We start from the raw sequence: 24238 nt of genomic DNA, 5'->3' as shown, positions 1-24238 counted from the left end.
AATGTACAAATGAAGTAACATGAACTTTAATTATAATAAATTGATACAGAGATAAAATTTAGTGTAGACCTCATCTGGGCAGATAATTAATGTAATTTATTTCTTATGTATGTCAAATTTTATTAAAAAAAAAAATTTCTTTGATTATTTAAGCTGATTACATAAAAACTTGATGAATGTTTATGCATTTTATGTAATAAGGTGGTAACTTATAAAATATTAATATAACAGATCTTGTAAATCTAATATGTTTAATACCAACCAATAAATGGTTATTACTATTAAGCAAACAGGGAAATCTACATTTTAGAACACAGCTGATTAAATTCAAATGTCATTGGCATTAATGATGAATATAAATAGACACAATGTACATCTAATAAACATGTGGGAAATTAATAAGAGTTTGGAGTGCAAAATGGACCAAAACATACAACGCACAAAAGTTTATATTAGTTAAATGACAATCTACACGGTATTTTTAAATTGTAAGTAATTTGTTAACTTTTACCAAATATTTTTTTTTCATTTAAAAGTTCATTTTAGTTTTAAGTTTCATCAAATTTTTTTTTTATCTTACACCTTCAAATATGTTTTTTTATTTCACAAACCTAACAGTTGTACATTATATTATGATAAGTAGGATATTACAAAAAAGTAGTTTTAATTTAAATAAAAACAATTTTGATTTAATCTCTTATTTATCTTTAGAGGTTGTGTAGTAATTTAATTCACTTTGATTTTAAAACATTCAATGAGTTATTATTGTGAAACATTGAAATTTGAGTGTTTCAATTAATGTAAATCGTAATTAATTTTATGAGATCCCTGTAATTTCAAATGAGTACCGTTATTTAGTATATATAATAAAATGTTTGAAAGATTAAACAGTAACCATGTATGAGTACTTGGGAGTGTATGTTTTAGTATTTTTACAATGATAATTTTGTATTTTCTTAAGAACTTGTTTAATGTATTAGTTAATTAGTTCAAATCAATTTTTTTCAAAATGATTTAGTAAGATATTAAATTAGGAAATGAAGTATTTTAATATAAAATACTACTATTTTACTATTTTTTTCTTAATGATGAATTGAATTGTAATTTAATAGTTATCACTAAAAAAATTGAAGAATAGCAATTTTAACCATACATTTTAATCACAAATATTTTATTGTATTATACTACTTTTACAAGGGATTTCATGTCGCTATAAAAAATTATGTATTTATACTAGAACTTTGTCCATTTATTTAGAAGCTCAATTGAACTTAGTTATTAGTAAATTAGAACATTTACATGAATAATTTCCTAATTTAATATTTGAATTTTTAATTTAATTGTAAAACATCAAATAAGTAATATAAACGTTAATTACAATTATATTATATCTACTTTTTCGTTGAAGCCTTTTGGCGCTAGTACTCGTAAAAGAAAACTGATCACTTTGATTACTCCAGTTAGTCTGTTCGTTTGAAGATTCGGACTCGATGCTTCTGTAGTGACCCATTTTATAAATATCCACTAGCAACTGATCCATAAGATCGGCAACAGAATATCTTTTTTGATTACAAATAGCTCTATTAAATCGTCTAAAATTGGGGTGTGCGTTATTTTCATTGGAATTCCGAACTGGGTTCTAGAAAAATATATAATTCAATTAATATAAAATTTTACAGTTTTGCACTATTTAGAAAAGGAATTTTTTAAACTTTTTTAGTATGCAGTAATATATACATATGATTATTATACATTTTTAGCTATCTATAGAGGTTAAAAATTAAGATTCATGGTTTTTAAAACTGATTTTGAAATTTGGCAACATATACGGATTGTATTGTTTCTTCTGCACTCATTTGTTAACGACTGTGAATGTATTTAGAAATGCAAATATTACAGTAAAGGTGTTTCATTTTTATTCAAATTATTTTTTTCTTCTTTTGATAATTTTTTAATGTTTCAATATTATTTATATATTTTTGTGAAAGTTTATAATTAAAAAAAATTAATTTATTACCATAAATTTTAGCTCAGTTTGCCAGTTTGAAATTGACATCATTAAATAGGAAAATTTAGAAGAATTAAAAAAATTATATCGTAAAGATTAATATGCAGTCAGGAAATTGTATAATTACTTTATAGTAAATTTATCAGAAAAGCTTAATATTTTTTTGCATTTTTATCCTAATAGATAACTTAAAATAAAATAATAATAATCATTTCCTGGTCACTTTTGGTGATTAAAAAGATTATTCAATTGAAATATGATCTAAATTAATTTTAATGATTTACTTTAACTAAAATAACTAATAAAAAAAAATTATTAAAAAGATCTAAAAATCCATTGTTAATTCAGGAGACCTAACAATCATTTTTTTAGAAATGATTTATATAGCAACATTTTACCAAAATATTTGGAATATTATAAGCTAGTAGTTGCATACACAAATAGAGTAATGAAATTATTAAATTACAAACTAAAATGATTTAATTTTGGAATTGAAACCTATTATATCGAACTTGATTCGTCAATAAATACTTTGAAAACATTATAAATTAATGATTTTAACTGTCTGTATGGAAAACATGTGATAAGTAACTGTTTAATTGATAAATTAGAATTTTTTTTCAATTTTTGAGGGTAATATCTTCAACTAGATACGAATTATAATCATTTGACGTATCGTTAAAAAAAGTAGGTCAAGTTAGAGCAGAGAAAATAAATGATAGTCACAAAAAAATACCCTCTCAGCTTTGCATCGAAGCTAAAATCTAAAATATAGTAAAATAATTTTAATATGAATAAAAATTTCTTCTTGAAATTTGATAAAAGTCAAATGAGTTGAAAATTTATTCTAACTTAAAAAGAATTAAGAAAAAAATGCAAAAAATTCCTTTACACGGGTTGGATGTTTGTACTTCAAGCGCGTAAAACACAAGTGTTACCGATTCAGCAACTGTACGTCGCTTCAGTTCACTGAAAAAAAATAGTAATTTAAGCTAGTTCGACTTTCAATGTTATTTTTCTCTACTCAAAAAAAGCAAAAAAATTTAAATAAGTTTAACTTTCTATGCTATATAAATTTCATTTTCATAATATTTATGAAAATCAATGTACTTTCCTTCTCAGGTATTTTAAAATAAAATAAAATACAAAACCCAAAATTTTAATACAAAAATAGCATATTTCTAAATACAGTAGTCATTTTCACCATGAAGACAAATTTTTTTTTTTCAAATTAAAGTATATTACATAAGCATTAATTTAAGATATATATAAAAGTGTCAGTATTTATTAAACATTTTCAAAAGTTAAGTTGAAAAAGTTAATTTTGCCATTTTGAAACCCGTTTCTGTGGGCTAGTAAGGGTCAAATGTTCACAAAAATATATTAAATGATAGGTAAATACCTAAGGTATCTATAAAAAAAAAAAAAATTATATTGATTCGGTCATTTTTAAAAAAGTTATGGAAGCTTTAAGTAAAAAAAAAAAATGAAAAAATGTTGAAAATTAACGATTTTTAAATTTGTAATTTTTTGAGGGATTTCCCCCGTTTATGGGGAACAAGGGAATTTTTTTAGATTTTTGTGGGTAATGTCTTCGACTAGATACAATTTATGACATTTTGACGTATTGTTCATCAAAATCGGTCCAGCAAGAGCTGAGATTGAGCATTTACAGACACACACACAAAAATAATAATAAAAAATAAAAAAACACATTATAGTAAAATTAATACCTTCTCAGCTTCGCATCAAAGCTAAAATACTTAAAGTAATAGATACAGATATAATATCATATAATTTAAATAAATTAACTAATATTTACTATTGTTGTCATTTGTAAATATTAGCTTAAAGTCCATACTTCTGTTTGTTTAATTAAAAAAAGATAAATAGATTATGAAAATTAATGTTGCAGATGAAAATTTATTGATCTACATGAGTACTTTAATTTTCACACAAAATAAAAGCATCAACTGAGAAAATTTTGTTAAAATAAAAAAAATAATTATAATCGCTTTACTGGTTAATAACTTGTTGGTGGATTAATTTTATTTATACCAAAAAAAAGATATAATTGTTTTTTAAATTCAATGCTTTCGATATATTTTTTTTTACTAAAAATAAAAAATATGCTAACAAAATATTTTTTATTGACATAACTGGTAACTGTCAAATACATTTTATATTTGTAGCAGCTGCGGTTCTAAGTAAATAAAGTTGGTACGGTTGTGAAATAAAAACACCAACCTATTGCATTTAGGTAGAAATGAAAGTCAATTTCCAAAAATTTTCTGTTTGTTTAATCGGTGTACAATTATTTGAGAACTTGTTTTCAATTTACCAAAGAATTTATAAATAACAGCCGAATCATAAACAGGTAAGTAACAGCTAAATTTGATTATAGTTAGAAACCTTAATAGTTCAGAGCTCACTAAGGAAGTATTAGAGTACTTAATAAGGTTCTACGTAGAAGAGAAAAATAGCATTAATAAATAAACAAAGAAAGGTCAAATGGAAAAAACATCAACTAAGTAATATCAATAAGGGTATTCTAAGACATTTCACTTGATGGAACTATAACAAAACGAACCAATGTAACGTAACAAATCAAAAATAAAAGAAAACTTTAAAACAAAGGATATTAATGATTATAACGAAAAAAAAGTAATGAAATTTATTTCAAAATAAATATTTATCATAATAATATTTTTATTTTTTTTCAAGTTGCTATAGTGACCAGAATAAAAACGTGGAGTAAAATGAATAATACACGTTTTGTTCGTAGTTAAAAATAAGATATCAACATACCGAATATTATTAAAAATATTTAATATTTTAAATTAAAATAAATTTGGAGAATTTCATGAAAAATAAATTTGTTTTTTCATTTTTTATGAGTTTTTAAATGTATAATTACCGTTTAATTACTAATTAGTAATTATATGTGTTGTGGAAAATCTGAAAGCAGATTAGAAATCTACAGCGAAATTTCATATAAGTAAGGTTGAATTGGGTTTTTTTGAATTCATCTTAATATTGTAAATCGCAGAACTCTTTCTTCGTCACGTGTTTCCAGAAACTTATTGTTAAGAAAATTTATTTACGTACATCAAAAAGAATACTAATTGTAAATGCGGCAAAAATAAGCTCTAAAATATAAAATTAATTTGATTTGTTTTTTCATAATTTTTTTTGTTTATGAAATCATAATAGTTATACTAATAATATATATGGCTATAATTTTAATGGAAGTATAGTTTATTTAAGTCTTTAGCTGAAAATTTATTTCAACTTAAATATTTCTTAAAACTCCTACTTGAAACTTAAGTAATCAAACACCTTTAAAACAGAATAATAAAATACAATTCGCCTAAATGGCGTATTAAAGAGAGGGGATCCAGTGGGTAGCTCCCCACTGGATCAGCGCTATCAACATATTTTAAAGCCGATATTTATGAAATATGGCACTAATGACTTTTTTTTGTCATCACTTCGCTTTTTGATAAAAAAATTTTCTCTAGCATGCTTACCATGATTACTGATTTCCTCTCATTACAAGTCTATCTTTTGTTATTTATTTCTTTTTATTGTAACGAGTTGAAGAGGAAGTAACTATGGTTCAAATGACTAGAAAGATTAATTTTTGACTTCAGTTTTATAAACTTAAATCTTATTTAATAAATAGATAATAAACATTAAAATGTTATATGCTAAAATTAACGTTTATTTATGTAATAAATGTCTACAGTATTTCTAGTAAAATTACACTGAGTTTAAATATGTCTTATATTTATACTTATTTAAAAAGCTTTATTTATTTATTTATAAAATAACATTTTAGAGGAATTAAAAATTTTTTTTTTTTACAAAATTAATAATAAAGTATTATGCTAAAACATTACATTATAATGTTGTTAGCAAAAATAATTGAATTATTAAAACGAAATCTGGATGCTTTTGAAGATCAATTAAATAAATTAAATTATCTATGTGATTGTATGTCATTATTAGCCTACGTAAAATATTAACTGTTGTCGTTAATATTAGTGGTTTTTCCATAAACCTTTATGGGATAATACTTTATATATTATATCATATGTGTCGGATATGTTACAGCACAGCGTCCAGGGTATTGACAATCTAACCTCATTAATTCTCCATCTCTTTTTCCTTTGTTACATCATTAGCATTTGCACAGCCTGTCGTTTCTAGTTATAGTTTGAACAAACGGATAATAATAATTGGATAATACCACACTAAGAAATAAATAAGTCAACATTTCTGACCAACTTATTAGATTGAGGTAATCGAGCCATTTTGGACCATATTATCTTTTGGTAGTTTCATATAAATTCAAAAATTTCATTTCATATGATATTTGATGCATTTAATAAACACAAAAATGGGTTTAGAAAAGTATAATTTGGTATTGGATGAAAATTATTATAAATAATTATTTATAAATAACAAACAATTTTTTTTTTTTAATATTGCATCAAGACCTTTAACTTTTATGTACGTTTGCCATAAAAGTTATAGTTATATAATTTTTAATAATTTCTCTGTAAAAATTACAATACTAAATTATTAAATATCAATTTCATACTATATTTAATTGCTATAATAAATATTTATACATATATTACGCTTATAAATCATAAAACTTGTAATCAGGATATAAATAAGGAAATAGGAGATCATGTTGCTTTATATAATAATATATATAATAATCCACCAATGTTTTAAAATTAAACATTATCAACAGATTTGCATTGAAGCATTTCTTATGATAATGATTTTAATCACTATCAGATTAAATCTATACTGAACCTAACTATGCCACGGCCTCACTGTGCTGGTTTTTTTTATGTCTGTCGCCACTTTTTCTCATTCTCATCGGATCGATTTCGTTCAACGATCTGTTAAAAGATCACAAACTGCATTTAGTTAAAGATATTGCTCTTGAAAATTGAAAACAATTTTTTCGATCATTTATAGCTGTGCTTACTATATGTAATGTCAACGATTGATAATATTACATGTATATATTTATTGAAACACGTATTTGAGAGATAATTAAACCATTTATACATATAATCATAGAAGGCTACGTCAAATGATACAGATAAAGGAATTATATTCTTTTGGGGTAATAAATAATTAATTGTTTAAACACGCAAAATTTAATTTATGGGTATAGATACTAAAAGTTATAATTAATGTCCTACAGAGAAAGTTTATTTGACCATTACTATACTGCCTTAACTTGTCCTCTTATTATATTGTGTTAATTACAAGTAAGTAACTACTATATAATATTTGATAGTTACTATATTATATTATAAACTACACGCTATAAATTTCAAATGAAATGTATTTTTATTCATAAATCATACTTATTATTCAACATCAGCAGATTTTAAAAATAAAAAAAAATCAAATGGTAATATTTAATTGAATTTTATTGCAATTAATATAATAACAAATATATGCTAAATTAAAAAATATGGACGATAATATTTTTGAATTATAATTCAATAGTAATTTTTAAATAGTAATTACATTTCCCGTATCACAATCATTTAATCATTTAGTTGTTTTTTTATTTCTTCCGCGAATCAAAATTTAACCAATTTTTAAACAATCATAATTAACAAAATTTTTAGGACTTTTTCTTTACAATTATAGACGAATTACTCAGTAACTAAGTGTCATACATCAAATCTAATAAATCACTTAAATATTAACACAAGGATCCCCTTGGTAATTTTATCACATTATAACTTTATTATAAATATTAAAGAATGATATTAAGTATATATGTTATAGTGTAATGGATTCAAAAATATATCGAGTTTCATAAATTAAAAAAAACGTCTTATGTTAATGTTGTGCTTTTAAAAAGTGTTTGAATTAGATTTAAAAACAGAATAAAGTCAGAATTTTTGAAAACGAGTTGAATTCCGAAACTGTTAAAATGAAAAATTTAAAACATTCGATACTCTGCACCGCCAATACAACAAAAGTTTAAATATTTTGATATAATACATAAACATGGGAAAATGATTACTGTTATGAAACAATCGTCTAATTATTTTTTTTATGAGATGTGTCGTTTGTAACGCCATGGCGGATGATCAGCCGGACAATCTGAGGAATTAGCAACTTGACCACATTATTAAACAATATTACTAGTAGAGTTTTGTAAAATTTTGTACCAGGATTTCATGAGTAGGTGAGACGTTACGAGTCTACTTGATTACTATATGAGATTGGTATCGGTATTTTATTACAAATATCAAAACTAATACCAGGAGTTCATAAGGACTAGCGTAAGAAATCATATGACCAGGTCGTATAATTCTAAATGGTGTCAAGCTTTTCACCGGCGATTTTCGAGTGGCCATCAACATTATCAAACTCACTATGTTGTCGGTTGGTATTATTAATATAAAATTTATATTAAACTAATTTAGGGTACCTAGTTTAAATTACATACAGACATAGACAGAGAATTTTTTTCAAAGATATGGATATTTATATTTAAGAAGAGCTGACGAGTTAATACATAACATTTGTGTGATGGTATCTAACTTTAGTGTTCTAAAATGTGAAAGATTTTTATTTTTTAAGGTATTTAGTCACATGCATTAACACGAAAGGGATTGATTAACTATGCCTCAAGTTGATACTCTTTTAAAAGAAAGAGAGATGGAAGAACCGATTTTTTTTTTAATTATAGAATAGTATTAATTTCTGAAAAGAAAAAGATTATATGTTTTATACTTTTAAGAATTTTGCATGAGGTATAATTAATCAATCGCTTTGTATAATATAAATTGGCAATAGGTAATCCGCTGTCCCCTCAAATGTGGCCACCGGAGTGTATCAAATTTGTAAAAACTTATTCAAGACCAACGGTTGCATTTTTTAAATTAAAATATATCTTTTATAATTTTAAAATCAAATCACATTAAATAATATATATCTATTTACAATTTTAATAAAATTATTGATCATATTTGGATTTTTTTTCAAGTCCTTAAATATTTTTTTTTAATCTGTCCTCCAAATTAACAAATTTTGTATAACTTTATAAGATGCAGTTATTTATATACTTATATATATATATATATATATATAAATCATTTAATACTATTTTATCAAAATATATTTCATTGTGTTATATTATATTATATATCAAAATATTTTTAACTTAAGTACGAAGCTGGAAAAATTATATTTACCATTATGTATATTTGAAATGTACTTAATGTTAAACAGTGGGGTCATGGTACAGTATGAACGTGGCATAGTTGGGATAAATTTAGATAATATCTGATAGTGATTAAAATCATTATTATAAAAAATGCTTCGATGTAAATCTGTAGATAATGTTTAATTTTAAGAAATTGGTAAATTATTCCAAAAGCAAAAATAACTCCTATTTTTTGTTTGACTTTGACTGCCATTTGCACATAGAAAATATGTCGTCGGTACAATTTTTTTTTAACTTTTAGTACATAAAATAAACTTTATTTTAACATATATTTTAAAGACGCAGATTTCTCGGAACATTTTCAAAAGTTAAGTTGATACAAATTTATTTGTATAAATTTTTCACATTTTTAGAAAAAAAAGTCGGAATTTACCGATTTTAAAAATCGTAATTTTTTGGAGATTTCCCCCATTTACGGGGAACGAGGGAAATTTTTTCAATTTTTGAGGTTAATGTCTTCGACTAGATACGATTTGTGATATTTATTCCGAGTAAGATCGGTCTAGAGAAAGATGAGAAAAGTAGTGACAGACACAGACAAAAAAAAAAAAAACAAACAGATCATGGTAAAACTAATACGTTTTGCATCAAAGCTAAAAAAAATCATTTTTTTGGATGATTTTGCTTTTATTAAAAATAAAAACAAAAACATTTTTGCGAAAAAAAATATCTTCACATCAATCTTATTGAAATTTAATTGATGGGTTTAAAAATTATGTCAAAAGGTTTAGTGTAAGTAATTGAGTGGGTTATGATAAACGGATCACCTGTATTGAAACATTTTTCAAAATAAGTTCTTTTATAGATATAGAAAAGATTCTCATTTTATCAAATTTTGAGTAACGCAGTATCACTGACATATTTTGAATATAAATAAGTGCTTTAGACTTAAAATTTTTTTATTACAATAGTTTTAAAATTGTATGTGTTTTGACTTCGTTAATTTTCTCAATTGCGTTGTTAAAATAACGTTAAACACGAATTAAAGAAATAACGTTTAAATTTTGAGATATACAAAAATACGCCCGACAAATTTTTAATTTAGGTTATTGGATTTTTGAAAAAAATTATGTCCTATGTAGGTATCTCTAAAACTCCCCAAAAAAGTATTTATTTGCTAGAAGTTTAGAGCTTTTTATTTTTCCTAAATATTAATCTTAATTTATAAGTAAAACGCTTTTAAATAATTATTCTGTAAACGAATGTAAAAAAATGCATTTGTAACTTTATACCATCAAGTTCACATTATTATAGCTATTTTTTAGTGTTATGCGTGTTGTGTCTTAGTAAAGTTTTATAATTAAATTAACGAGTCTTGTGGAAGAAAGTTTTTCAGGTAATAATCTACTTGGGAGTATAACTAAAAAGTACATACTATACTTTTATATAAAAACGAAATGTTTGTATTTAATGATAATTGACAAGAGACATGTTTCATGCTAATTGAAGACACGTTAAGTTATAATGCGTCAGAGTTGGTTTTCGTTTTATACTTTTGGGTTATTTTCAAATTAATTACACGTGTGACTTAATGTTCATAACTTGTACCGGTGAGGAACAAACATTTACTTTTGGTTTTCAATTATAAAAAAACGTGTGTCTACAATATTCTGTAAGTTTTAAAATGTTGAAAATTTATAATTTTTCGCAAAACGTCTCCAAGTTCATAATCGCGATCGGAATAAAATATTTTTGGAACGTGATTTCTCGTCCTCCTTAAAAATATTTCTGTATACATTTACATAACTCTGTAATCACTCTTTAGATAACACAATGTTATACTTACAGAGGTTGGCAAGGAAGGCGAATACAGTAACGGAGGGGTACGGACATCGGCCGGCATCACATGAAATGTACCACCACAAGAACCAGGTCGTCCGACCGCGGGAAGGTCTGCTGTAGATCCGTTCCGAGTGGCGTTTACCGGTTGGACACGTTGCACCAATGCCGAATCGATCGCNGGCCGGCATCACATGAAATGTACCACCACAAGAACCAGGTCGTCCGACCGCGGGAAGGTCTGCTGTAGATCCGTTCCGAGTGGATTGATCGACGTTTACCGGTTGGACACGTTGCACCAATGCCGAATCGATCGGGGTAAGAACATGACTGGGCTCGGGTGTGCTCACCATTGTAGAAACAGTAGTCTTCAACAGGACCGCGTGTAGTTGGTAATTATTTCACCGAGTTGTAGCAGATCGACGGGTACCAGCATAATCATTGTCACCGCGTTGACTAAACGTAGATGACACGCCGCGTGTAAAGTGTCTGTATTATTATCCACGTCTGTATTTAATGCAGGAGAAGGTAAAAAAACCTCGACGTTTGTTTGTTCAAATGCGTTAATTTATTTGTGTACACGGCGGCCCATGTTAATGCGCTACACTTATTACCAAACGACTAATTTTGTCGTCGCAACTTTTTTACGAATATTTTTATGTCGTTTAATTGTTATCTTTATTTTACTATAGTCTGGTAACCAGGTCTATGCCACAACGTACTAACTCTTGGGATTTATTGTTCAAAAACATTAAATCGAAAACCGGACGACCGATTATGGCCTTATCTTCTATTGTGCGAGTACATTGGCCATATGACCTGATTTGCATTATTGCTATTCGTATGTACCATCGAGTATACTAATTTTTGATAATGGGAACTTGATAATCACTTTGAGCATTGTTTACGTCAAAAATTACCATTAGGGACAAGAAGACTATTTAATTGTAAAAATACGACTGTGAAAAAGATATTTTATTTTATAATTGTGCGACAACAAAAAATAATTATTTTTGAAAAAAATATTTTTGTATTTCGAAATTATACAACGTTAGAAAAACTATACAATACAAATTACTGTATATTTATATAATATTATTAAATAACAATCAACTTTGATGAATAAAGTGCAATTACGCAAATTATTAAAAAGTAACTCTTACCCGGACGTCACATGATTTTTAAGTTATACAATTTCATTTAGATGAAAACGTAACGTATTTTACATATATATTGCTCTAAAATAAAAGTTTATATTTTGTACAAAATTATGAAATAAATTAAATTTTTCAATGGTTTCAAAGAAAATAAACTTTTGTTCTAGGAAAAATAAGAAAATAATGATATCGTTAAAATAATAAAAAGGTTTTCAAAGGTAAGCAAAACGAGATCAAACGCAGGGTTTATTCATACAAAATTTAATTTTTACTTATCGTTATAATTTTAATGAAAATAAATAGTTTTTAACTCTTAAAATAAAGACAATAAATCAGAATGACATTACTACTTTTACAAAAAAAAAAACAAAATTTGTGAATTTTGACATTTTTATGGTTCTTAACGCTGCAAAAGTACGTGTATTTTAATGTTATTTAGTGTTTAAAAAAAAAAATCATATTATAACTTTAAGAAAATTATGAAAAAATTGTTTGACGAATATTAAATTTATTAGCTTATTAAATAGCTCATTCTAGCATGAGCATTTTTTATCTTATCAATTAGGTTTTATGAACGTATAAAAAAAATTAATGTTTTATTCAGTCTTGGGTCAAGGAAATTTTAGCAATCATGGTCCTATGTCTCGATGAGATAAATTTTTAGTTGAACACACTAGTAGTAGAAATTATTTAAGTTCTACAAGTGACAAAAATTGAGAGTTTAGTTTCGGGTTTTAAATACATTTTATATGGTTTAGTTTTATTTGAATAAAAATTTTAATTTAAAAGTTAAATATAATGAATATTGAAAATTTATGTCGGTATTTTTTTTCTTTAATATTTTGAATTTCCTATCCTTTGATTAATATTAAAGTATGTTTAAATGATTAACGTTCAAATTGTTCAAAATATATTTATTTATGAAAAATAGTAAGTAGAGGATGATGTAGAATAAATTTGAATGAATAGTATAATTGAAAAAAAAAGTTTTATAAAGAAAATGTTTAAAATTTTTGTCTTTATTTTACTGACACAAATAACTACAGTAGTGTGGAATACACTTAAGGAATAGAATTTGGTAATTTTAAGTAATATCTACTGAATATTCTAAGATAATAGTGACTCCATTTTGTTTGCATTTACCAAACATCATTTTATAATATTTGTTCTTATTTATGCATAATATTGTATAATTTGAATGCTGTAATGAATAACAGAAATTAATACGTTTTCTCGTTGAAAAAATATGTGATTTTTATTCTAGTGTAAGTCTACACATACCATTTCTATAGCTGTCATTCAGTAGATTTTTTAAAATAATATATCAATTTTGAGATTAAATGATGAGTAATTTCACTTTACCTAATGAATTGATTTCTTAACTTTATATTGTACTACAAAATTCAAAATCCCTTTAATGTAAATTTAAATAGTTAAACAGCTAAGGAAGTTCTACGATGAAACATCAAATAAATATTAATACTGCGATGAACAATTATGTTTATTTTATTATATTACATGGTATGAAATAATAATTATTACATAATTTTTATCAAACACAAATTTCTCAAACTATTCTAATAATTAAAAAATTTAAAATCTACCTTGATTAACAAAATTTAATAGTAAAAAAATATAATTGAAAAGAAAATTATTTATGCAATGTATAGATTCAAAATTAATATTTCAAGTACATACGTGGTGGTATTCATAGTATTAAATATGTTAATTAAGTTTATTTCTCAAATCGTATTTATATATGAAAATAAATTATTTACATAATCCTTTCATTAATAAATAACTTCATTAATATAAAATTATATAAATTTAAATAAAGAATTAATCGTCAACATTTTTCACGAATTAGAAAAATATCGAGAGTGACTAATTGTTTGACCATGAATAAAAAGTCATGCAATGTATATGCATTTTTATTGGAATGTATCGTTTAATCTATTTAAAATAAATCCAAGACTGCAGTTAATTTAATACCTCTATTAAAGATATTTTTTTTTAACTAAAAATTACCCTTATGTCTACATGGTAACCTTTATTCTTTGCTCATCACTCTTTTCTGTGGGCTAACATTACCACAAAGCTCCAAAAATTTGCCAACCTGTCGCGCTCACGCTGGTTATTATTTGATTTTTTTATGAAATAAAATTGTCTAATAGTGATTTTTTATCATTTATTTAAAATAGTACATTGTCTTATTTGGTATTTCTATTTAAAAATATTAATTTTATTATTATTCATGTAACAGTTTTTATAAATTAAACACTGTCAACAATTATTAGTAGAAAAAATATGTTTTCATGATAATCAAATTATGATTAGTGTGACAACAACAATATTTTCCAAAACAATCGGTGTAAGTTGCCATTATTTTATTAATTTCGTCGTTTTTACTATACTAAACATGTTAGTTATAAGAATTTTTAATTTCCGACGGTAAATTGATCATTAATTATGTGTTAATTGGCATCTTATTTGTAAAACATTTTATTCTTAAATTTGAATTATATATTACATAAACACGTTTTATAATTTTTAAATCTAATAATGTATAAAATTGCTTGTAACTCAATAATAATTTATCCTAAAATTGTTATTGATCCATCAAAAATTTTTATAAGAAAATAGTTAAAAAAAACGGTAGCACAGTGGGGTCGAGGCACAGTATAGACGTGGCATAGATGAGATAAGTATAGATGATATCTGACAGTGATTAAAATCACTATCATATGAAACGCTTCGATGCAAATCTGTAGATAGTGTTTCCTTTAGAGAAATTGGTGAAATATTTTAAAAGCAACATGAACTCTTATTTCTTTAATTATATCCTGATTAGTAGTTCTTTGATTTTAAAATATAATATATGAATAAATACTAATTATAGTTTTTAAATTTAGTATGAAATTGTGAGGCCAGCTATGATGTATGGTTAATAGTGTTGGGCGGTTGATAAGAAAGTAGAGCAGAGAATAAGTGTAGCAGAGATGAGAATGCTTAGTTGGATGAGTGGAGTGACTAGAGAAGATAGGATAAGGAACGAGCATATAAGAGGAAGTATAGGTGTTGCGTCAATCGTGGATAAGATGACAGAAAATAGACTTAGATTGTTTAGTCATGGTATGAGGAAAGAAGAATCGAAAGCTGTAAGAACAGTTATAGAAATGAATGTTGAAGGAAGAAGAGATAGAGGAAGACCAAAAAAGAGATGGAGGGATGCTATTGAATGCGATTTGAGGACAGCTGATGTGAGCGTAGAAGATGTGGGAGATCGTGTCAAGTGGAAGCTTAGGATAAGGGTGGCCGACCCCAAGTAGTTGGGATTAAGGCAAAGAAAAAGAAAAATATTACCAGAAATTCCGGTGGCAATTGACATAATATGATTGTTGTTTCGGAATGTACAATTTAGCGTTTAGTTGGGTTTAAATAATATAGCGTCAAATCAATTACCTACTCTATCGGTTGTATCTCAATATACACTACACTTTAATGATACAATAAATAAATAAACTCACACATACACACATATGCATTTATAACATTGTGTCTAATGTAAGTATAACATGATAAAAAGTAACCGTAAAATGAAAAAAATGGAATATAAATTTTATTACTCATATTAAATGTAATGTAACTCGAAAAATATTTGTTTAAATGAAAAAATATAAGATTATATTTTTATTTATAATTGTCTTTTAAACAACTTTTGTGCGAAACTTTTTTTTGTAAGTTAAATATTTTTTTTTGAGAAAATTAAGAAAGCTCATATTTTTGAACTTTTGCGAGGATTTAAAAAAAAAGCTCAATTCCAATCTTGAGGACTATTAGTATGTCATTATACATATTTTAATTCAACTTTTAAAAAAACAAAATTTTTTCCGCAATTTTTCCTTTGTTGACAGGCCTAGATGTCAATTTTAAACTTGTAATTGAGCTAAAAGTTATGGTAATATATTCAATTTATTTTACTATAAACTTTCATAAATCTTTATCAAAAATTTTTCATCAACTTTAAAGAACCAAAAAAATAGGTTAAAATTGAAAATTTGGACTGATTATTTTTAACATATTAAAAATCAAATCAGTAATAATTTGAAAACAAATTTTTTTTTCTTTTAATTATTATTTTATATATATAATTAGTAATAATATAAAAAATTAGAAGTGATAGAAATAGTCTACTTGCAGATTTGAAAACAACGCGAAAATTTGATTTAGAAAAGTATATTTTTGCTTCTGATGAAAGTTCCTTGTAGTCCAGTGCATTTTTTTATAGTAACAAACAGTTTTTATTGAAAATTATTGTATCAAGCCCTTTAAATTTTTATACACGTAAAAGTAAAGCAAAATATAACTTCTTTATTATTTTTATAATTTCTCCGTTTAAATTACAATATTAAATATCAATTTCATACTAAATTTAATAATTATAATTAGTATATATTCATATATTATATTTTAAAATCAAAGAACTACTAATCATGATATAATTAAAGAAATAAGAGTTGATGTTGCTTTTGGAATAATCCACCAATTGCCTAATTAAAACAAAAAAAAAAAAAGTTTGTTGGGAATTTTTTCTGCTATTCTGCAAAATTACTCCTTCGTTGACTAGAATGAATCATTAAATAGAAAATTTTATGAGAATTAAAACAATGTTATTTTTAAGATTAATATGCAGTCAGAAAGTTTTATAATTATTATTTATTGTAAATTTATCAGAAAAACTCATTATTTTTTGCATTTTTATCGTAATAGAACACTTAAATAGAAATCATAGTAATCATTTCTAAGTAATTTTTGATATTTAAAAAGATTCTACTATTGAAATATCCAGAACTGAATTAATTTTAATGATTTACTTTAACTAAAAAAAAAAAAGTTAATATTTTGAATCCCTCTTGTGGGCAGGTAAAGGGTTAGATTTATAAAAAAAACCAAATGATAGATAAAGACATGCATCTAAATAAAAAAAAATATACTGATTTGGTCATTTTTGATAAAGTTATAACAATTAACAAAGTTATAAGTTTTATACACTGGACTACAAGGAACTTCCATCAGAAACAAAAATATACTATTCTAAATCAACTTTTCGCGATGTTTTAAAATGTGCAATTAGACTTTTTCTATAACTTCTAAGTTTTAATATTATTAAAAAATAGTTTTTACATATAAAAAAAAATAATTAAGAACAAAAAAAATTGTTTTAAATTAATACTGATTTGATATAATATTTAATATTAATTTGATTATTAATAAGTTAAAAATAAGGAAAATGACATATTTAACCTATTTTGTTAATCGTTTAAAGTTGATTGTTGTAAATGTTTATAATAAAAAAAAAAAATTTATTTTACCATAACTTTTAGCTCAATTGGTAAGTTTGACATTGACATAATTAAATAGAAAATTTTATGACAATTAAAAAAATTGTATCGTTAAGATCAATATGCAGTCAGAAAGTTTTATAATTACTATTTATTGTAAATTTATCAGAAAAGCTCAATATTTTTTTGCATTTTTATGGTAATAGATAACTTAAATAGAAGTAATAGTAATAATTTCCTAGGAACTTTTGTTGTTTGTTGAAAAGATTCTATAATTGAAATATTGAGAACTTAATTAATTTTAATGATTTACTTTAACTAAATGTACCAATCAAAACAAAGTTGTTAAAAAGATTTACTCAATTGAGTGTATTATAAAATTTGATTATATTTGTAAAAATCAATTGTTAATTCAGGAGAAAAAACAATCATTTTTTTTAGAAATGATTTATATAGCAACATGTTACAAAAAAAAATTGTAATATTATAGTCTAGTAGTAGCACACACAAATAGAGTAAAAAAATTATTAAATTACAAAGTAAAATGATTTAATTTTGTAGTTGAAACCTATCATATCAAACTTCATTCGTTAATAAATATTTTGAAAACATTAGAAATTAATGATTTTAATTGTCTTTATGGAGACGATGTAATAACTAACTGTTTAATTGATAAATTAGAATTTTTTTTTCAATTTTTGAGAGTAATATCTTCAACTAGATACGAATTGTAGTAATTTGACGTATTGTTGAAAAAAGTAGGTCAAGTTAGAGCAGAGAAAATAAATGATAGTCACAAAAAAATATCTTCTCGGCTTTGCATCGAAGCGAAAACTTAAAATATAGTAAAATAATTTTAATACGAATAAGAAATTTCTTCTTGCAAGGGGCGACTAAAGTGATGGGATCCTTGATCTTTATTGAAGTTATTGAATCTAAATGTGATAAAAATCAAACGAGTTAAAATTTATACTAACTTAAAAAGAATTAAGAAAAAATGCAAAAAATTCATTGCCATATGCGGGTTGGAACCTCGTACCCCAAGCGTGTAAAACATAAATTTTACCAACTCGGCAACCGTACGTTGCTTCCGGCGGTTGAAAAATTGGCTATTTAAGCTAGTTCAAATTTCAAAGTTATTTTTCTCGACTTAAAAGAAACAAACATATTTAAATAAGTTTAACTATCTATACTATATCAATTTTAATTTATATAATATTTATGAAAATCTGTACTCCCCTTGTCAGGTATTTTAAAATAAAATAAAATACAAAACCCAGAATTTTAACACAAAAATAGCATATTTTTGCATACGGTAGTCATTTTTACCATGAAGACAAATCCAGAGGTCAAATTTTTTTTTTTCACATTAAAGTATATTACATAAGCTTTAATTTAAGATATATTTAAAAGTGTCAGTATTTCCGGAATACTTTCAAAAATTAAATTGAAAATATCGTAGTAACAATACGCATGTTTAAAGTTTTGACCCCCCTTGTTAAAGGGGTATGATCCGATTTACAAAAAAAGCGTGCCAGATGAAAGGGGTATATCAATATTTATTATAAAAAAATAATAATATAGATCCATACATTTTTCCAAAAGTTATATAAAATATAAATTAAATAATATAACATATAAAATCGAGATTTTTTTCACGGAAATCGTACGTTTTTCTTTAACTTTGATGTCCGTTTTCACCACGAAGACAAGTCCAGAGGTCAAATTTTTTTTTTTCAAATTAAAGTATATTACATAAGCTTTAATTTAAGATATATATAAAAGTGTCAGTCTTTCCGGAACATTTTCAAAAGTTAAGTTGAAAAAGTTCTACTTTCTATACGCATTTTAAAAGGTTTGCACCCCCCCTGTATAAAGGGAAATGGTCCGATTTTAAAAAAAAGTATGTCGAATGAAAGAAGTATATATAAAGTATTTATCATTAAAGAATAAAGTTGATTCATGCATTTTTTAAAAAGTTATAGCAACATAATGTTAAAAAATGTAAAATATAATATCAAGAATTTTTTCACAAAAATAGCATATTTTTGCATACGGTAGTCATTTTCACCATGAAGACAAGTCCAGAGGTCAAATTTTTTTTTTTCAAATTAAAGTATATTACATTAGCTTTAATTTAAGGTATATATAAAATTGTCAGTCTTTCCGGAACATTTTCAAAAGTTAAGTTGAAAAAGTTAATTTTTTGTAAAAAAGTTACCATTTTGAAACCCCATCCTTTGGGCTGTTAAAGGGTCAAATGTTCACAAAAATATATAAAATGATAGGTAATTATCTAAGGTATCTATAAAAAAAAAAATTATATTGATTCGGTCATTTTTAAAAAAGTTATGGCAATTTTAAGTAAAAAAAATTGAAAAAATATCGAAAATTAGCGATTTTTAAATTTGTAATTTTTTGGGGGATTTCCCCCGTTTACGGGGAACGAGGGAATTTTTTTCAATTTTTGAGGGTAATGTCTTCGACTAGATACGATTTGTGATCTTTTGACATATTGTTCATCAAAATCGGTCCAGCGAGAGCTGAGATTGAGCGTTCACAGACACAAAAAAAAAAATAAAAAAAAAAACACATCATAGTAAAATTAATACCTTCTCAGCTTCGCATCGAAGCTAAAAATGGCTATTTTGAAATTTTGAACACAATAAAAAGTACTTTATTATGTATTTTTTTATAGGTTATAAATAATGAAATAATATGATTTAAACGTAGTCTAAGAGGCAATAATTATGTAAAAAAAAAAAATCATCAAAATGATAATTGTTCTAAGCATAAGCATTGTTAGTTAGGTGTAAGACACCTGTATACTAAAATGTGTATAAATATATTAACATTTTTATTTGAACAGTATCGACTGTTGCAATACCAAATTATGTACTAACTCAAATAATGTAAACTACTTGCTGTATTGATGCATTTCGTTTACGAATAGTCAAAATTAAAAAAACTTAGAAAATTGTAAGCCTTAAGCTCATTAAATATTAAATTTTAACTAAAAATGTCCTTATTACTAACTACACTGACTACACGGTGATCTTTATTTTTTGCTCATCACCCTTTTCTGTAAGGCCAACCACAAAGTGCCAGAAATTAGCCGGATTTATGCCAGTTGAGGTTATTTCAAATCATGTGATATAAAATTGGATATTAGTTATTACTGATCAATTTTATTATGAATTCAAAACTCATAAATAATTTAGTAGAGATTACAATTTTTCTGTAATTCATTTGTAGAAGTATATTTTATATTAAAAACCCGACCCCATTAAAATCTTAAAAAACATAATAGCAATTCCATTTCATACTAAGGGATCTTATTTTGAAGTATTTCAATTTAAAAACATTACAATTGTTTATTTTTGTAATAGGATTGATTTTTTAAATAGTTATTAGATCTAAGTCATCTTTTAAAACTATTAACAATTTAATTTTGATGAAATTAACAAAAATCTCAAGTATAAAATTACCGATTTGTTGGTACCTATTTTTATTAATCGAGAGTGTACCAACATTAATAATATACTGCTGCTGTATATTACTGACTCATGTATTGCAATTTATAATAATTATAACACAATTTTACAATTAATTTAGATATTAACAATAATATACTTAATTATTTTTATTATTTTAATTAATAATAAAACTGCCCGACCCCGAGTAGTTGGGATTAAGGCGAGGAAAAAGAATAAAAATTAATAATAACACTGGTATAAGTTAAAACGTTTTTTTATCATCAGAGTTTTATATAAACGACTTTCTTTGAATGATCGTTCATATTGATTTCAAATGTGATCTTAAATTTTTTAAATCTTGAAATTATTTTTTTCAGGTCTTTAAGCTTGNTTTTTAAATCTTGAAATTATTTTTTTCAGGTCTTTAAGCTTGTTTTATGTGTTATTTATAATCATATTTTTTTAAAGTTAACACTTAAACCATTATTTTTGTTGATTAAATATAATAGTACAGATCTGAAACCTTCAAATAGAATATTATACTATTACCAATATTATTAACTTCAGTTATAATAAATTGTTAGAGTTAACTTTTTCATTTTGTTATAAATATTATATTATTAGTACTAATATATTTAAACATTTATTTTCATAAAATTTAAATTACTGAATTATTTCTTGTGTAGTTTATTATACATGAAACGTCTATGAGTACACTATCAGGTTTGGTAGTTTTAGGCTTAACATTTTAATACAAAACTTATTGAGTCAAATAACATATAGATGTTTTAATTCATAACATAGACTTTTTATTGATGAAATAAAATATTTCAGAAAATCAAATTTTAAGAAATGTTTGAGTTCTAGATAGGGTTACTATTCCAGTAAATGAACAGTTAAGAGTTAATTGTTTTTAAAGTTTTTTTTTACTTCATATTTTGGTATCACAATCATAAAGTTAATAAATATTTATTTATTGGAAAATATTCTACAATAATCAAAAATTTTAATTATCTATTCTATGTTGATGATTTTAATTTTCCAATACTTAATGATATTTTATCAAAAATCATTATAATTACAGGAAATAGCCATAAGACCGATAAAACAAATTATTAATTTCCCTGAAGTAAAAATAAATGAGGATATAGTAGAAATAGTTAGAAAAAATTTAAGGGATAAAGCAAAAGTAGAAAAGCAAAAGCTGATAGTAATAAATCTTTTATTAATTACACTAGTTTACAAATAAAAAAAAAATTTTATGAAACAACCTTAAGTTATTTAAAAATTGAAATTTTGTTTTGAAAAGTATAATTATGAGTAATTTTTCAATATTTTTTTCTTTATTTTACAAAATTAAAGCATCGAATTAAAAAACTCTGATATTAGGAAATTTGTTTTATATTTTTAATCGTGCATAAATTTATTTTTTTATAAATTTATCTTTATTTTTTTTATCAATATTACAAACTAATATATCATTTTCTTTGTTATGTATTAGAGTATAAGGTCTATTGAATATATTGTTGATAAATTTATTTTTTATTTGTGTATTTTACTAAAAACTCTGAATTTTTTCTTACATTTTGAAAAAAATGATAAAAATTCAGTGGTAAATTCATAGATAGCAAACGAGAAAAAAGTCAAATAAAAAATCGTTATAAGTATTTTAATATTGTTTAATTTTATGTAAAAACAATGAAAATCGGTTAAATACAATTAAAGATATTTAGAATATAATGAATACACATTTTCGTGCACACGAAAAACGCTAATTTCGCAATAACTCAAATACTGTTCTACTTTTTGTATTTTAAACTTCATTGTCGCACTCAGTGAACGATTTAAATAAAAAATGACTATCATAAGTCATAGGTCAATTTTGTTGTAAACTAGTGTTATTACACGCATCAGTCAGTATTAGTAAAAATCATAACTGCTCATTGGCTATGGAGAGGGAATTAAAAAATTATTTTCTTTGTATAGGGTATTATATAGAATAAAAAAAAAGTTAGGCGAAAATACGTTCTTAATTTGTGATTTACAGAATTCTGAGAAAGACAGAATCCAATGAACTTCATCTATCCGATGATTAAAATATTAATCAAATACGGAAAAAATTAGTAAGTGTTATCCCGCGATTAGTAAGTGAAAAGGACAACAATGATCAAACTGTAGAACAAACAATAAAAAAAATAGGTAAAAATATTGGAAAAAGGATTAAGTTCATATCTAAAATCAAGCAAGAACTTATTAAACAAACACTCGTCCAAAAGCGCTACGAAATTCTTATCAAAACTTTAATGAAGAAACTAGCCGCTTCATTTTAATGTAATTAAATGCAAATGTTTTTTAAATATGAATAAAGGATTAAAAAAGTAATTTAATCCAATATATATATATTAAAAAAAAAATTTTCCAAGGGAGCAACGCGTTACGCTACAGCTTTATTGTCATTTTTTCAGTTGCAAGAAAGTCCAGCGCTGCATATTAACTTTTATTCAAAATATTATAGTATAATGTACTCTTATTTAATAAGATGGATAATAATACTAGTAAACATTTTTTATGTTACATATCAGTCAAAACAGGAACTTACAATTTAAAAAGATTTTTAAAAATAGACATTTATTTATTAACAATAAAATAATTAGTAAACAATTAAGATACACGACCCAAGTGGTGGCGGTCAGTATAAGGTTCGCTGCCTTCTTCCCCGTCACTTTCTTTTTTTCTCTTTGGTCAGTTAAATTAATTTAGTGTTCGTAATATCTATTGCCTACTTGATTAACTTCGTTTATTCCTTGCTCCACTGGGCAAGTTGTTTTTATTATTTCTCTCCTAAGTCTTCTAAATTTAATATATAGAACTTCAACGGTGTTCGTAACAATATCGATTTACTGTTATCAACCGTGATCATGTATATTAAATGTTTAGATATATTAGATTTTAATTTAAAAAGTCAGTTAATCTTCAACGATGATCATAACCTTCGTATTATCAACCGTGATCAAGATAACTGGCTTCTCCTAATATACTTTTAATCTTTTGCAACGGTGCTCATAACAATACGTTACCAACCGTGATCCAAAAGGTTATACTTCTCTCTTTACCTAATTTAATTAGTCCGATATGATAGGTAACCCAACTCATTATAGATATTTTTGCCTAATGTTACATATGCTTATAACAACAAT

The 24238-nt window shown here is 24.7% G+C and overlaps 2 protein-coding genes and 1 long non-coding RNA gene across 10 annotated transcripts in view; 2 read left to right on the top strand and 1 right to left on the bottom strand.

Moving 5' to 3' along the window:
* LOC126901261 (TBC1 domain family member 30-like) overlaps positions 1-11454 on the bottom strand; it is a 28822-nt gene extending 17368 nt beyond the window's left edge. The window contains exons 1-3 of one of the 5 annotated variants that reach the window (XM_050677629.1): positions 11384-11454; positions 11074-11247; positions 1396-1639 (exon numbers count right to left, since the gene is read on the bottom strand). In XM_050677629.1, the coding sequence (XP_050533586.1) occupies positions 1396-1639; positions 11074-11247; positions 11384-11419 (454 nt within the window). In that variant the 5' untranslated portion in view covers positions 11420-11454. Of the gene's footprint in view, positions 1-1378; positions 1640-3830; positions 3858-6838; positions 6928-11073; positions 11248-11305 lie in introns of those variants that run through there. The other 4 variants (XM_050677627.1, XM_050677631.1, XM_050677630.1 and 1 more) reach the window with 4 other exon arrangements.
* On the top strand, positions 22-11451 carry LOC126901274 (uncharacterized). 4 transcript variants are annotated; one of them, XR_007703003.1, is made up of 4 exons: positions 22-488; positions 4201-4385; positions 11076-11178; positions 11306-11451. It is a non-coding gene; the product is annotated as an uncharacterized LOC126901274 (long non-coding RNA). The 4 variants fall into 4 exon arrangements; XR_007703002.1 differs by lacking the exon at positions 4201-4385 and having other exon boundaries at positions 69-488; XR_007703005.1 differs by lacking the exons at positions 22-488; positions 4201-4385 and adding an exon at positions 7555-8443.
* A 1596-nt stretch (positions 11455-13050) lies between the features above and the next one.
* LOC126901265 (calcitonin gene-related peptide type 1 receptor-like) overlaps positions 13051-24238 on the top strand; it is a 71668-nt gene continuing 60480 nt past the window's right edge. The window contains exon 1 of the mRNA XM_050677645.1: positions 13051-13153. The gene's annotated coding sequence lies outside the window, so the exon portion shown is untranslated. The remainder of the gene's footprint in view (positions 13154-24238) is intronic.

Source organism: Daktulosphaira vitifoliae, unplaced genomic scaffold (genome assembly GCF_025091365.1).
Source record: "Daktulosphaira vitifoliae isolate Bord-2020 unplaced genomic scaffold, ASM2509136v1 Scaffold_3, whole genome shotgun sequence".
In the NCBI taxonomy this organism is placed as follows: domain Eukaryota; kingdom Metazoa; phylum Arthropoda; class Insecta; order Hemiptera; family Phylloxeridae; genus Daktulosphaira; species Daktulosphaira vitifoliae.
This window is presented reverse-complemented; position numbering and strand designations above follow the sequence as displayed.